Source organism: Aaosphaeria arxii, assembly GCF_010015735.1.
Source record: "Aaosphaeria arxii CBS 175.79 unplaced genomic scaffold BU24scaffold_4, whole genome shotgun sequence".
Taxonomy (NCBI): domain Eukaryota; kingdom Fungi; phylum Ascomycota; class Dothideomycetes; order Pleosporales; genus Aaosphaeria; species Aaosphaeria arxii.
This window is the reverse complement of record NW_022983477.1, coordinates 1,711,250-1,725,745: the sequence shown is the minus strand read 5'-3', so window position 1 is coordinate 1,725,745 and position 14,496 is coordinate 1,711,250. Positions and strand designations below refer to the sequence as shown.

Sequence of the window (14,496 nt, the reverse complement as noted above, 5' to 3'; positions counted from 1 at the left end):
ACAACTGGCTGCCTATTGCTTGTGAACCGGTCTGATGAGGGATACGGGATTCATCGTTCCATATATATCTAATCTCATCAGTGGACGGAGTACTCACGTGACAAGTATTTTATGCTTGTGACAGACTGGATGCCAAACTATCACTTCTCCCCACGAGGCACTTTTGCCGTCATACTCCCATCCACGAACGTAGCTGTCGAAGCAGAATACAATCAGATGCTTGTCCATGGCATGTCATGGCATAGTGGAAGGATCCTCATCCGCGACCCGAATTTTGATAGTGACGAAAAGTTCGACCAGTTCATAAATGACCTTCGGAAGGAGATCGCCAATGCAGTATCAAATGTTATGACGGCACATCCCGACTTCGTGGTCATGGGAATGAGCTCCGAGACCTTCTGGGGCGGCAAGGCTGGAGCAGCCGAGTTCGAAGCTTTGATGAAAGACTTGACTGGGGGTCTCGACGTCACTACGGGAGCGCAAGCTTGCAATGCAGCTCTGAAGATACTAGACGCCAAGAGAATCGGGATCATTACGCCGTACCAGACTATCGGAGATGAGCAAGTGCGATCGTATTTCATAGAAGCCGGTTATGAGGTGGTCCATATTTACGGATTGAAATGTCCCACCGCGAAGTCGATTGCTGATGTCGAACCCGCTAGGTTAAAGGAGGCATTTAGGAAAGTTAATACGCCGGAGATCGATGCTTTAGTTCAAGCAGGGACAAATCTGTTTTGTGCAAAAGTAGCGGCGGAAATGGAGGTGGAGCTGGGTAAGCCGGTAATTGCGATCAATACGGCGACGGTATGGCACGCGTATCGGAGTCGAGGCATCAGGGATCAGATGGGAGGGTTTGGGTGTTTGTTGGAGGAGCATTGAAGGGGCTACTCGTTTCCTTTCCCTGGTTGCATTTTCATTATTTTTGTGTTGCTGCAGTTGAAGGGTTATTGTAGGTGACATTTTATTGACTTCAGCAATCATCGTGAAATGAGATAACCAGGTAATTACGAGGAAGTAGGATCTAACTCTAACCCTAAAGCGGATGTTCATGACTCGTGATTCTTGGCTTTCCGGTCCCCGCGCAGCCACAACATCTACTCCTGTCTACCTCAATCCACCAGTGCCATCCCCGTTCACACCCCTTCCACTGTCTTTTGCTGCTTCTGGCCCAAAAGGTTGTGGGACGGCTTCTAGCACTCTTCTTGCCGTGCCTTTGATTGGAAACAAGGCGAGGAGCCGAATCTTAGGGCCTGATATCGCCTAGTCTTTCCCAAGCTCTCGCGCGACCTCTCTATTGCACTAAGTGCCTACCTATGTAGCCTTGCTCTATTCTACCTCTTATGACACCCGATACTCCTCTGTGCTTGTTACTTTTCCTCTACCCGCGACTTTCTCTCCAAAACTTACCACCCTCTTGACGCCCCTAGGGGCATCTACATATCCCATGTCTCTGCAAACGTCATGATATCCCGCCCTTCCGCGACCACTCCATCTCGAAGAATCAGCCCCACGTCTTACAATGTCTCAATCGACCTCCCATGCTCAGAATTCTCGCCGTGTACCCCTCGATAAACGAAAGCGGACCGAGACAAGCTGCGACAAGTGCAAGTCGCGAAAGCAGAAATGCAGGAAAGAGCCGGGCCAGGATGCCTGCCGATACTGCTTGGTCCACAAGATCGAGTGCCTCACCACACAACCTCGCAAAAAGCGACTTTACGGAAGCGTAGAAGGCTTAGGGAGCAGGCTTGCTCTGCTCGAGTCTCTTGTGAAGGGGCTGCTTCCGGAAGCAGACGTTTCCAATATAGAGGAACTGCGGCAGCTGGGAAGTTCCATGGGAATCTCGCTACCTGAATCCGTGATTGGAGATACTGCAGGAGAGCACGCCAACAACAGCGGAACAGAAGGGGAGGAATCATTATCATTACTACCCGACCAACAGGGCCAAGTCCAGTTTATCGGTCCCTCCAGTTCCTTTTCATTCCATCTCAAACTGCGCGCATTGGTTGGCCAGGGCGATGGCCCTGTGCGCGAATTCGTCCTGTTTGGCAGAAATGCGGCCGATCAGGAAGCTATTGAAAGCGAGAACGACCTTCACGCGCTTTCCACGCCCAGCGCGTCGTCCAACATCGATCATAATTCCCCAGTGGAGCAACGCGCAGCCGTCGGGGAGACGCAAAGTCCCGAGCCGTTGATTTCTGCTTTCTTCGACCATATCAATCCCGATTTTCCCGTCCTCCACGAGGCATCTTTTAGGGAAGCCTACGAGCAATGGGACAATAATTCAGAAAGGGCCGACCCTGCTTGGCTTTGCACCTTGCTCTGCGTCTTGCTTTTAGCGCGACGCGTTGCGCACGTAGCTTTGACGGAGGATCAAGAAAAGCAATGGTGGCTCCGCGTCCAAAGGCTACTTCCTGGCGTCATGTTTACATCAAGCATTATGGCCGTCCAGGCTCTGATGCTCGCTGCATTACACCTGCACAACACAAACCATAGAGATGCATGTTGGAATCTGACGGGGGCGGCAATTCGAATAGCATTCGCTATCGGTCTGCACCAGGACAGAGTCACCACGATGCAGACTCCTCTGGCCAGAGAATTGAGAAAGCGGCTTTGGTGGACACTGTACGCCTTTGAACAGATGCAAGTATCTTCCTATGATCGACCAAGTGCTATTGAGCACAATCCCGGTTCTCGAATTGGTTGTCCAAACGAGCGTTTGATTGGCATGGCTACCTATTGTCCTCCGGACTACTGCGAATGGTTCAATCGACTCGTAGTTCATCTCGCATCTGCCTGCCGTGCACCCAAAACTGCACATGGGAATGCTACTGAAGAATTATATGTAGGCCCCTTGTCTCCGGCTGCCGGTGTTCTAAGGGAGCTTGACCGATGGAAAGAGAGCATTCCATCGCATTTAAAGATGGACGCTGTTGCAACATCTCCGCCATCATTTCAGCGTCCGCTACTACTACTTCACGCGAAATTCCATTACACGGTTTCAGTTCTTTGTCGCGCAGCATTACTTCATCGTGCAACGACGCTTTCGAAGGAAGGAAAGGACCCCGCTAATAGCGGTTTGATTGGAATGGCAGAAGCATGTGCTGAATCTGGAAGAGCACTTGCTCGCATTCTGATCCAACTTGAGAGTCTAGGGAAATTTGATCCAATCACCTGGTGGGACATCTGGTACGCTCTCGCTAGTGGATCTGTCCTAGTTTTGGACATAGTATGTTGTAGCAACCGTATTGAGGAAGATGTTGCAGAAGCACGTATCCTTCTCTCACAACTCGCCGCTCTCACGGAACAGCATAGGCGCAACCCTCGTATGCCTGGCACGATTGACAAATGGGCCTCACTCGTTCCTGAATTGAACTCCATGGCTACATCTTCAACTAGACAGGCTCCCGAACGGGCACCAGTTACGAAACAGGAAGAGCCAACAGACCAACAGCAACAAATGCTACCACCTCATCATGACCCCTCGTCATTTCCAATTCACCAATCATCCACGAACAGCGGGGCTTACATGTTCGCTGATCACGTACCCGGACGTATGTACCCTGATGCGGAATACACCGGTGGTCCTGGCCCTGTCTACTCCCAGCGAGGGTTCGACCGTAATACGCAAATGGGATTTATGGATTTTTCCATGGGTAATATCCAAGACTGGCAATGGGCCGACTTAGGGAATCTTTTGGGTAACGAAGGCGTTCCACCAAACAACGGAGCATAGAAACCCGCTCCAAAAGGCGTACGGTATGGCGGGATCTTTTTTTAATTGGGCTACACGGGTACAGTGGTATAACGACTGTACAGGGATCTTCTCTTATTTTTTGCCTTTTGCAAACTGCTGCGACGACTATATGATTACCCTAACATCCTTTGGAGCGATTGCCGATTGGTCCTCATGTTATTGTCGCTTGAAGTCGTCATTCACACATAGATGGTATACCCAGATGCGCTTTACCTGATCTATGCTCATTGAGTGGTCTTGTATTTGGATTCGTGGTGTTATTTTATACAGCTCCTTCAAGAAACGATTGTATTGCATGCATACTAGGCCACGTCTTACAACATTCAGGCGAAGGGCATCTACCGATCAACAGTAGAGCAGTCCTTCTATATATGGCTATGCCTACATGTTCCGTACATCCTTCGACCGAATAACCTCCGTCATGGAGCCCGGTCGGAAGCATGTAGCCGCAGTTTGCCCCTCTTCTGATAGGCGGATGTGCAGAGTCTATCCATCAGCTTCCACGCACCGTCTCCACGTAGCGCAACAGCACCATTCCGTATTGCATTCAACCGAAGCATCAGGCGCAATCCTTTCTCGCAGTTGTGCACTTGAGCATGCAGAGCATAGATGCTTCCGTGTTGTTGGTACTGTACTATCTATCCGCCCCTGTACGACTCAAATGCAACTCGCCTACTCGCCTCGAGATCTTCAGTTCTTTCGCCTCAACTCTCCGTAAACGACAACTGTCACGCTAATGCGTTTGCTGTTATATTTACCATTTCCCAATCTTTTTCTCCTTCTTACCATGTTTCAACTTAATTCGACCATTTGATTACAATTATGGCAGGCTCGGACTTCAATGTCGCAATTGTTGGTGCTGGGATCGGTGGTTTGGGTTTAGCGATTGGTCTCTCACATTTGAACATCCCGTTCACGATCTACGAAGCAGCCCCTGCATTCTCAGCCGTCGGTGCTGGTGTTGGTCTAGGTCCAAACGCCCTCCGCTCCATGGACTTGATCGACCACCGTTTTCGAGATATGTACATGAATATCGCCACCGGCAACCTTCGCCCAGAAAAGAAGCATGTGATGATGGAGGCCATGAGAATGGAAGAGGGTTTGGGTGAGGGCGAGAGCTGGTGGGGAAATGGAGGTTGGGGCGCGAGCTACTTCGAAAGGACTGGCGCGCACAGAAAAGATCTCTTGGACATTATGACGAGTTTTATCGATCGCGGAAACGTGAGGTTCAACGTTCGAGTCAAAGAAATGAAGCAAAATGGCGGCACAGTCCTGCTCGAGTTTGACAATGGCGAGGTTGCCAACCATGCAGTAGTAGTCGGATGTGACGGCGTCAAGGGTTTTTCAAGAAGCGTGGTGCTCGGCGAAAGATATCCCGATTGCGTGGAGCCGAAGTATGCGGACAGATATGTTTACAGGACTATTGTTTCTATGGAAGACGCGAAGGAGATCGTGGGCGATTTAGCTACGGACGCGAAAATGTACATCGCGAAAGGGGCTAATTTCTCTACGTACCCGATTTCCGAAGGAAGAGCAGTGAATGTGGTAGCGTTCAAAGAGGATAAAACCCAATGGACGGCGCCCGACACTACTTATGAGGTCTCAAAGGAGCAGATGCTGGCGGACTTCGAGGAGTTCCGGATAGATTCAAGGCTCAAACGGTTACTAGATGTAAGTCTATTATCGAAATACATGGCGTTGGTCCGAAATATTTTGGCCCACAGCATATCTATTTCCATTTACAAAACTCAAATCATTCTGCATTTGTCTTGATATCATTACTGACTTATGATAGCGAGCACAACCAGTCCGCTGGGGCGTCTTCCATCATCCAGAGACACCAACTTACTATAATTCTCAAATTTGTCTGCTTGGCGATGTCGCACATGCTGGTGGTCCACATCAAGGCGGAGGTGCAGGCCAGTGTCTCGAAGACGCTCTTATTCTCTCACGAGTTCTCGGAAAGCTCTTCAAAAGCACACCGGACGATATACTCACGAAACCATCGCCCTTGCGTACCGAGCTCATTGAAGCTGCTTTCGAAGCCTACGATGAGATCAGGCGACCGAGAGCGCAAAAGCAAGTCTTAACCAGCGAGGAGTGCGGGAACATTTACATCCTCAAAGGCCAGGGAGTCGGTGATGATATGAGCAAGGTGCTCGAAAATCTCAACTCAAGGTTCGAGTGGATTTGGTTACATGATCTTGAGGGGGACGTTAGGAAGGTGGAGGAGAGGTGGGATGAAATCGTCGGTGACAGTCGATTTCAGAGCAACTTGAACGGGAAGATTTGAGGCTGGGGATCTTAGGCAATCCCAGAAGAACAGATTATGTAGATTCATGTATCCTACTGGTGGATCTGACTGAACTATTTGTACGTCTATGTCAAGAACATTCAACTGATTGATCTGATTTATGATCTTGCTCACTCAATGATGAATTCGACAATAGACGGTTGATATGACCGCCATATGAACAATTTGAGCCTCGAATAATAATATCAGTATAGCTAAATCCACCTATAGTGATCGATATTCGGCTAGTAAACTCAGATGGAGTAAACTTTCTACCATCATTTATGCGCATCAAACTGCCTATAAAGCTCGTCGAATTCCCTCAACCTTACAACAGCATCGTGTATTCTCGGAAACTCCCTCCCTTTCTCATCTTGTTCTGGCATCCCTGATTCAACCCACTCAGCAAACCTCTCATATAGCTCCGCTGTGCTCCTTCCCCTGGTTACGAGCCGTTCATCTTTCTGCCACTCCTTCCAGTCCCATCCCAGATCCTTGACCTCATCCGTGGCATGATCATGCAACTCAATCGTAATAGGTCCCGTAAAACTATCAGCCATGAGATACGGCCCGGGCGCTGTAACCAACAGCTCCCCTTTCGTACCGTTGATACTCCACTCAAATCCGGGCTTTCCCTTGAACGCGGGTCCCAATCGAAACGTCGCGACCAACGACGCGCCCTCGACGATCTCTGCCGTCCTCTCACCCTGTGCCAACGTCCCATGAACTGCAAACCAATCCCAAACATCCGACTTGACCGTCCCTTTCTCCTCCCCATCCGCACCCACGACCTTCAATTCCGGTCTCTGGACCTGGCCCCTCGCCTGAAACTCCTCAAACTCTCCCAGCGTGTCATGCACCCAATCGATCAGATGCCCGAAATGAATGTTCACCGGATGCCCGCCAACCTTCCTCTCCGCGAAATACGTCAACGACTCCGGCACCCGATCTCTCTCCAAAAGGTTCCCATACGATTTGATCTCCGTATTCAACACCTTGCCAATGGCACCGGACGCAAGAACCTCCTTAACCCGCAGCACGATCGGCGAAACCCTACCCTGAAGCCCAACGATAGAATTGCGAATCGGCTTGTCGCCAGTCAATTCGATCGCCCTCGCGACACTCTCGACGAGCGGCCACTCCACGAAGACGGCCTTGCCCGCGCGGAGAGACGGCTCGATGACGGGGAAGTGCACATCGACGCGCGTGTTGCAGACCACGAGGTCGATGTCCGGGTCTGCGGCCAGGGCCTCCGGGTCGCCGTATGCTTCCACGCTGGCGGCGAGGTTGAAGTGCTGTTTGGCCTTCTCGGCGGCGGCGACGGAGGAGTTGAGGAGCGCGGTGAGGGTGTAGTGGGTTTGGCCTTGGGGGTGCAGAAGATAGGGGAGATGCGCATCTGCGGCCCAGGTTACTTTTGCAGAGGCGGAGAGGCCGATTAGGGCGACTCGGATCTTCGTCTTGTTGTCGGTGGTGGTGTTGGTGTTCTGTGAGGTGGACATTGTGGTGTGGTGATTGCGATTGGGGTTATGGGATTTTGTGAAGCCATGGGCTTTGTACCGCTTTATGTATTGGCTTCCCCTAGCTATTGCGTCACGTAGTTAAGGGCTTACGCCCCGCATGGCATTATCAATCCTGATCCTGCGATATGGGATCGACTTCTGAAATGGCGATTGTACTAATGCACGTGATTGGTCTGCACTATTAGTAATGGTAGAAATGTTGGATCTGACAAATCCAACATCTCACAACGTCCATCGTCGCAATTGATAATATTGATCTTCATGACTTTGGGGATCAACAGTGGAATAGGTAGTGCCGCAGATTGATTGTAATCACGCCAATGCGATAGGTGTCTGATCCAACGTAAAGTTCATATTCATCAAGATTCGTGTTGGTCTAATCTAGATATCTGATCATATATCTCAAAATCATCAAAACCGCTTACTGGAGCAGGATGTTAAATTCAAAGTCCTTCGTCAAGAGACTGTACTCATCCAGAGTCCTGGGACCACAGCTTCCACTGCCCAAGCCGTGGTGTTCGAAATCCAATCTAAGGACAACCTCCTCCCTCTTCAGCTTCTTCAGTTCGTAGGGATGCTTGGCATCAGCCACGTCCTTCGTGCGGTAATGGGTTGCTTGGAAGTCGAAAGGCTTCGTCTGCTCGCCCTTAGCATCAGTGAATTGGACGAAGAGCGAACTATCGCCGTTTTGCAACTTGAGCCACTGAGTGTCGGTGCGGTTTGAGCTTTCTTGGGGGACTTCGTAGTCGACCCGGAGGTCATCGACCGATGAGACACTATAAGATCCGATGGGCTGTGACAATTTGCTGTCACGGTATGACTCGCCAGGGCCGCGGCCAAACCACTCAACGGATTGCCATTGCTGGGGGAGTTCCAAGATCAGGCCAGCACGGGGGAGCGTGCGAGGGAGGTTCAATCCCTTTGGAGCGCCCGAGACATGTACAGCCAAGGAGCCATCGGCATGGAAGCGGTAGGTGAGTGTGCAGTCGATCGACCAGGACAGAACCGGAGGTGCTACTCGCTGTGTGACTACAACGACAATCTCACTATCGCTGGGCTGCGACCACTCCACCTTCCTAGTTGAAGGCTCGGCAGCGTCCAGTCGCTTGTCTTTCCAGTCCCAACCATCTTGAGGAATGTCGTTGTCGGTTGGGGCGCGGTAAAAGTCGATGACTGGTGCTTTGGAGATGATCTCCGTGGAGTTCTTCTTCCATGAAGTCAATGTTCCATGGAGGGTATTGAATGTCCATGTCGAAGCTGAACCCTTGATTGAGAGTGTATTGCGTGATTGCTCAACATTAATCTTTGCAGAACTGGCGTTGCTGATCTTCTTAACTCCAGAAGAGGACACAATCTCCACCTGGGCTGTGGCAACTTCGAAACCTGCTTCCAAGGTTGGCGTGGCCTCCTGAAGTTGGAATGAGAAGTTTGCGAATGTTTGACCCTGGCCGGCAGAGTCGGTGGGAAGGTCAAGCTGAAATGTCTGGCCTGCAGCAACACCTGATGGGACTTCGATGGAGCGGGGCTCGCTTGACTTTTGTCCATCAGAAGTGGTTGACAAGCGGCAGCTGAGATGGTCAAGGGTGATGAAATCGTATCGGTTAATGAACTTAGCCTTGCTACCATTTACCTCAAGTAGCTGCACTGGCTCGATAGCCTTTTTGTATTCTATCAGTCCAGCATTGGGGGTATGGTCAGAGTTCACCAAGCCATCCATGACGAATGTAGAGTCATGAATAAGCTCGCCGAAATCTCCACCGTAACCGTAGTATTCTTCACCGGTCACTTTGTCTTTGGTCAGTAGACCATGGTTAGCCCATTCCCAAGCAAATCCACCTTGAAGTGTGGGGTATTTGTAGAACGCGTCAATGTACTCCTTGATGTTGCCGGGGCCGTTGCCCATGGCATGGATCTGCCTCACAGTTAGTTGGATAGAACCGAGAAGAACGTAGTAAAACTTACAAACTCGCAGAGCACCAGCGGCTTCTTTTTGGTTTCGTCTTTGGCAAATGTAACAATCTCGTCAATCGGAGGATACATCCGAGAGTACATGTCCATTGTTTCGGCAAATATGTCCGCCTCGTAGTGGATGGGTCTACTATTGTCGTACTCTTTGATCCACTTGTACATGGCTTTGAAGTTGCGACCGAAGAACGCCTCGTTACCAAGACTCCAGATGATAACTGAGGGATGAAGCTGATCTCGCCTAACAAGATGCTTTGCCCGGTCAACATACGCCTCTTCCCAGTCTGGGTTGTCGGTCGTCCACTGGGCAGCTTTCTCTCTTGTGAGCAACTGACGCTGACGGAAAGGCATGGCGCGCTCTTCGGCATTCAAAGAGGCATCAGCAATTGATTCGAAGCCATGGCATTCGAGATCGGCCTCGTCAATGACCCAGAAACCCATCTCATCAGTGAGCTCCAACAAACGCGGATCGTTCAACTGATGGGATGTTCGGATGGCGTTAATATTGTGGCGTTTCATCGTCACAAGGTCCGCCTTGAGGAAGTCAAGGGGAATTGTGCGACCGAACTGGGGGTGGTGCTCATGACGGTTGACTCCTCGGAATACAAGGCGCTTTCCATTGACCTTGATCAAGCCATCTTTCATTTCGACTTGTCGGAAGCCAACACGATGAGCAATGTGCTGGTTCGGGCCCAATGATACGACCAAGTGATAGAGGTAAGGTGATTCAGCAGTCCATTTGCGAGGGTCCTTGACCTGAATCGTGACCTCTGTGGACGATTCATTCGAGGCTTCTTTGCTTGTTGACGCAACCTCCTTCTTCTGTGCATCAAGCAATTTGAATTGCAGTTTTCCAGCTCCTTGGGTCGTGACTCGAACCTTCAGGTCGGCATTGACATAGTCCGAATCAAGGAGAGTCTGCACAAAGAGATCTTCGATGCGTGCCTCCTGGGGGAAGCCAACAAGGAATACATCTCGGAAGCTGTATGCCATTAATATGATAATAATTTCGAATCTGCGACAGTATACTCACATTCCATTGGCCCACCATTGATCCTGATCTTCGATCCAAGTTCCATCACACCACTGATAGACACGAACGGCGAGAGTATTCTCCTTATCGAAGTCCACGAAAGAGGTGATGTCAAACTCGTCAGGGTTTCTGCTTCCCTGAGAGTAACCCACCTCTTTTCCATTGACCCAAACATGGAATGAAGAGTCGACACCCTCGAACCGCAGACGGATCTGGTGGTCCTTCAGTTCTTTGGGTACAGTGAAACTCTTAATGTAGGATCCAGTCTCATTGTCAGTAAATGGGACATTGGGTGGATCGACAGGAATTGGATAGACGACATTGGTGTATGCAGGTCCTTTGCCAAAGCCCTGCAATTGCCACATGCCAGGAACGGCAATGTCGCTCCATGACGAACTGTCGAAAGAGGGAGACTCGAATCCTTCTGGGGCCTCGAAGGGCGAGTATGAATGTTGGAATTTCCACGTGCCAGACAGAGAGTGCGTTCTGGATTTGTTGGAGTCGTAGCTCAGAGCATCTTCCTCGGCATTGTACAGATGGAAGTATGTACGCGGTGGAAGCGTGTTTTTGTGCAAAACCTTAAGATTGTTCCAGTCCGGGGTGCCAGCCGGCTGTGTTCCAGAAACAGAAGACATGATTGATGTTCTGGCCGAGCAATGTTTTCTTAGAGAATGGTGGCTGGCTATTTCCTGCTTCTTTTATGAGGAGCGGAAGATGTTACGGAAAAGAAGCTTCGTCATGCCATTGCCCCACGTGTAAAAGCGTTGTCCCGAATTATGGACATATTGGGAAACCCGCCCGACAGAGCGAAGTGTGAGCCAAGGATTGCCATACAGAAAAGGTGTGGTGAGCTCAGGTGATCGATTGGTATTGGTCCCCACAGTTAAACTCGTAGTGAAGTGGGCGGGTTTGGGGGAGTTTGAACTGGCACACTGGGCAAGGCAAGTTTGGGAGGATCGGCGTGCACAACTAGAGACCGGAGGGTTACACTGGAATGGACTGACACGTGACGGGATATCCCATTCGGACCAACAATAATGCGGCGGGGTATCATCGGCAGTCTGCTCCCACGACGGAGAGCCAGTCCCGATCGGGTTACCTCGCAAAGGTTAATTACTGCATCTACTGGGTTCTCCATTCCTCCACAAGTCCCTCACCAGTTCCACATCGATGCCCAGCCATTGCCTAGGCCGAGGCCTTCTCTTAGTTCATACTACGACTCGACCAAAACGCAAAAATTTGAACAATTGATTCAGGATAGACGTTGGAGCCTCTCCTTTTCCGTCTCTGCGCTACTCGCTACTGGGAATTCTTCCGCTGTCCGCTCTGTATCAGGAACCTTACCCTGGAGCTTGTTTCAACCAGCTCGAGCGTAGAACTAGCCCGTTCAATGTTGCTGAAAAGATTTGGCCATTTGTAGGGGATGGTTTTCTTGAATTGGTACCATCGCCGCAAGCAAAGCGTTGGCCCCTTTCCAAAGCGTGGTGTGAACGTCGGCCCAATGTGCGGCACTTTGTAGGAAGAATGATCATCAGGAAAATAGGCTAGTAAAATGCGGAGGGCATATCCAGGTTTTCTAGGGTTTGTCTGGGGTGAAGATGCAAGACAGGGTGGCATATATAATGAACCAGTCGCCCGGGTGTGCAAAGATCTGCGCTCCTCAGTATTTGGCCTTCATACTGTCCACGTTGTGGGTTTTCCTTTTGTACATAACATAACACAGGCTGTACTGAACTGTTCAACATGGACAAAAACGAGTACAATGTTACGCACCAGACGAGTGCCATTAGTGATGATGCTCATCATGGCGCCACGCAAGTCAAGGAGGTGAACGCGGCATCGGTTGGCCTTGGTCAGTGTACAATGTAAACAACTTGCGATCACATACTGACGTACCAAAGCGGCTGCCGTTGAGGCCCAGAAGCCCAATCTTCTCTCTCGGAACATGATGCAGTTGTACTTCATCATGGGGATTGGTCGGTATCGTCGTTCATTCGCCATTGCTGGATACTGATCCTCTCTCTTAGGATACCTTGTATCTACCATGAACGGTTTTGATTCATCATTGATGGGCGCGATTAATGCCATGGAGTCGTACCAGAAATCCTTCGGTTTGAGCGGCGAGGGTTCATCGACCGGAATTATCTTCATCATCTACAACCTTGGACAGATTGCTGCATTCCCATTCTGTGGTTTCTTTGCCGACGGATACGGCCGCCGAGTGTGCATCTTGGTTGGCTGCTTGTTGGTTCTGGTTGGTACTGGAGTTCAGACTTCCGCCAATACGATGGGTCAATTCATCGGTGGACGTTTCGTCCTTGGATTCGGTGCCTCTATTGCCTCCGCTGCTGGCCCGGCATACACTGTTGAGCTTGCGCATCCAGCGTATCGTGGTACCATGGCAGGATTGTACAACAACTTCTGGTAAATCTTCCCGTATGCGTACATCGTGGGCGAAGTGTCTAACATGAACCGTTAGGTGGGTTGGAAACATTTTGGCAGGTTGGACAACTGTAGGTGGCCACTTTATCCCGAAACACAGCATTGATACTGACTTGCGTAGTACGGTACCAACCATCACATGCCCGACTCCTCCTGGGCCTGGCGTATTCCCACAGTCGTACAGTGCGGTATCCCCGGCGTTGTAGCCGCCATGATCATGTTCTTCCCAGAATCCCCCCGTTGGCTCATCTCCAAGGAGCGCCACGAAGAGGCCATTGCCATCATGGCCAAATACCACGGTGACGGTGATGCGAACGCCCCCATCGTCCAGTTGCAGATCAGGGAAATCACCGATGACTTCGCCGCCACACATAACGAGAATCCCTGGTGGGAGTTCCGCGAGCTGGTCAACACCAAGGCTGCTCGCTACCGATTGTACATGGTGATCAGCATGGCCTTCTTTGGACAGTGGTCTGGCAACAATGTCGTCTCCTACTTCATGGTAAGTCAATCCTGACAATCTCTCTTTTGCTTTGATGCATTGCTTTGCATGAATCGGAGCTGACAATACGGCAGCCTGCTATGGTCAAGCAAGCCGGTATCACCGACCCTAACAAGCAGCTCTTGATCAACGCAATCAACCCCATCTTCTCTATGCTTGCCGCCATGTACGGAGCCACTCTCCTCGACAAGTTGGGCCGGCGCAAGATGCTTCTCGGCGGTCTCGCCGGAGGTCTCTTCTCCTACGTTCTTCTGACCGCCTTCACCGCGACCGCGAAGCCCAGCAACGACCTCGCCTACGGAACCATCGTATCCATCTACCTCTTCGGCATCTTCTTCGCCTGGGGCTGGACGCCTCTGCAAACCCTCTACGCCGTGGAGTGCCTCGAGAACCGCACCCGTGCCAAGGGATCCGGTCTCAACTTCCTCTTCCTCAACATTGCCATGGTCGTCAACACCTACGGTATCTCCGTCGGCATGGAGAAGATTGGCTGGAAGCTGTACCTCGTGTACATTGGCTGGATCGTTGTTGAGATGGCCATCATCTTCTTCTTCTTTGTCGAGACTGCCGGCAAGACATTGGAGGAGTTGAAGGAGATCTTCGAGGCACCTAACCCCAAGAAGGCATCCACCCAGCGTGTGAGGGTTGAGATGACGGAGAGCGGAAAGGTCGTTAATGTAGACCCGACAGTTTAGGTCCAAATGGCGGTGGGATTGGATTGGGTTTTGATTGAGAACAAGCGTCAGTGAATCGTGTTATTTCTGTTTGTTACATACCGTGGAGCTTCCCAACAATCGTTGGGATGTTGTCGGGAGTAACATTAGCGTGGTCAGCGGGTTGCATGAGATTCCCCAATTCCCGAGATAATGCATTCGCATACCCCGGGAGACGCCAGAGCCAGATAGGTTGGATTCTTGGAATTATAACAACAATAACATTGTTATGTGATCAATTTAAAATGCCATTGGTCAACATACTTGCATACTC

General features: G+C 50.6%; 6 protein-coding genes across 6 annotated transcripts; 3 read left to right on the top strand and 3 right to left on the bottom strand.

Moving 5' to 3' along the window:
- Positions 1–111: 111 nt before the first annotated feature.
- On the top strand, positions 112–3,733 carry BU24DRAFT_409013 (uncharacterized protein; the record flags this gene model as incomplete). The annotated part of the gene is made up of 2 exons (XM_033525895.1): positions 112–772; positions 1,500–3,733. 2 exons carry the CDS (start codon positions 112–114, stop codon positions 3,731–3,733), a joined length of 2,895 nt encoding a protein of 964 aa, XP_033384171.1.
- Positions 3,734–4,576: 843 nt separating this feature from the next.
- BU24DRAFT_433164 (FAD/NAD(P)-binding domain-containing protein) lies at positions 4,577–6,047 on the top strand (the record flags this gene model as incomplete). Its single annotated transcript, XM_033529956.1, has 2 exons — positions 4,577–5,425; positions 5,550–6,047. The coding sequence occupies 2 exons, from the start codon at positions 4,577–4,579 to the stop codon at positions 6,045–6,047; spliced, it is 1,347 nt and encodes a 448-aa protein (XP_033384170.1).
- A 146-nt stretch (positions 6,048–6,193) lies between these two features.
- Positions 6,194–7,678, bottom strand: BU24DRAFT_422132 (oxidoreductase family protein). Its single transcript, XM_033527905.1, has one exon. The coding sequence runs from the start codon at positions 7,544–7,546 to the stop codon at positions 6,326–6,328; it is 1,221 nt and encodes a 406-aa protein (XP_033384169.1). The 5' UTR covers positions 7,547–7,678; the 3' UTR covers positions 6,194–6,325.
- A 227-nt stretch (positions 7,679–7,905) lies between these two features.
- On the bottom strand, positions 7,906–11,517 carry BU24DRAFT_369700 (glycoside hydrolase family 2 protein). Its single transcript, XM_033524407.1, has 3 exons — positions 10,566–11,517; positions 9,530–10,514; positions 7,906–9,479 (listed from the first exon to the last, which is right to left on the bottom strand). The coding sequence occupies exons 1-3, from the start codon at positions 11,198–11,200 to the stop codon at positions 7,989–7,991; spliced, it is 3,111 nt and encodes a 1,036-aa protein (XP_033384168.1). The 5' UTR covers positions 11,201–11,517; the 3' UTR covers positions 7,906–7,988.
- Positions 11,518–11,783: 266 nt separating this feature from the next.
- Positions 11,784–12,930, bottom strand: BU24DRAFT_185713 (uncharacterized protein). The gene is made up of 3 exons (XM_033521668.1): positions 12,664–12,930; positions 12,301–12,597; positions 11,784–12,216 (listed from the first exon to the last, which is right to left on the bottom strand). Exons 1-3 carry the CDS (start codon positions 12,717–12,719, stop codon positions 11,865–11,867), a joined length of 705 nt encoding a protein of 234 aa, XP_033384167.1. The 5' UTR covers positions 12,720–12,930; the 3' UTR covers positions 11,784–11,864.
- Positions 12,931–13,151: 221 nt separating this feature from the next.
- Positions 13,152–14,433, top strand: BU24DRAFT_422130 (general substrate transporter). The gene is made up of 2 exons (XM_033527904.1): positions 13,152–13,509; positions 13,584–14,433. The coding sequence occupies exons 1-2, from the start codon at positions 13,219–13,221 to the stop codon at positions 14,202–14,204; spliced, it is 912 nt and encodes a 303-aa protein (XP_033384166.1). The 5' UTR covers positions 13,152–13,218; the 3' UTR covers positions 14,205–14,433.
- Positions 14,434–14,496: the final 63 nt, after the last annotated feature.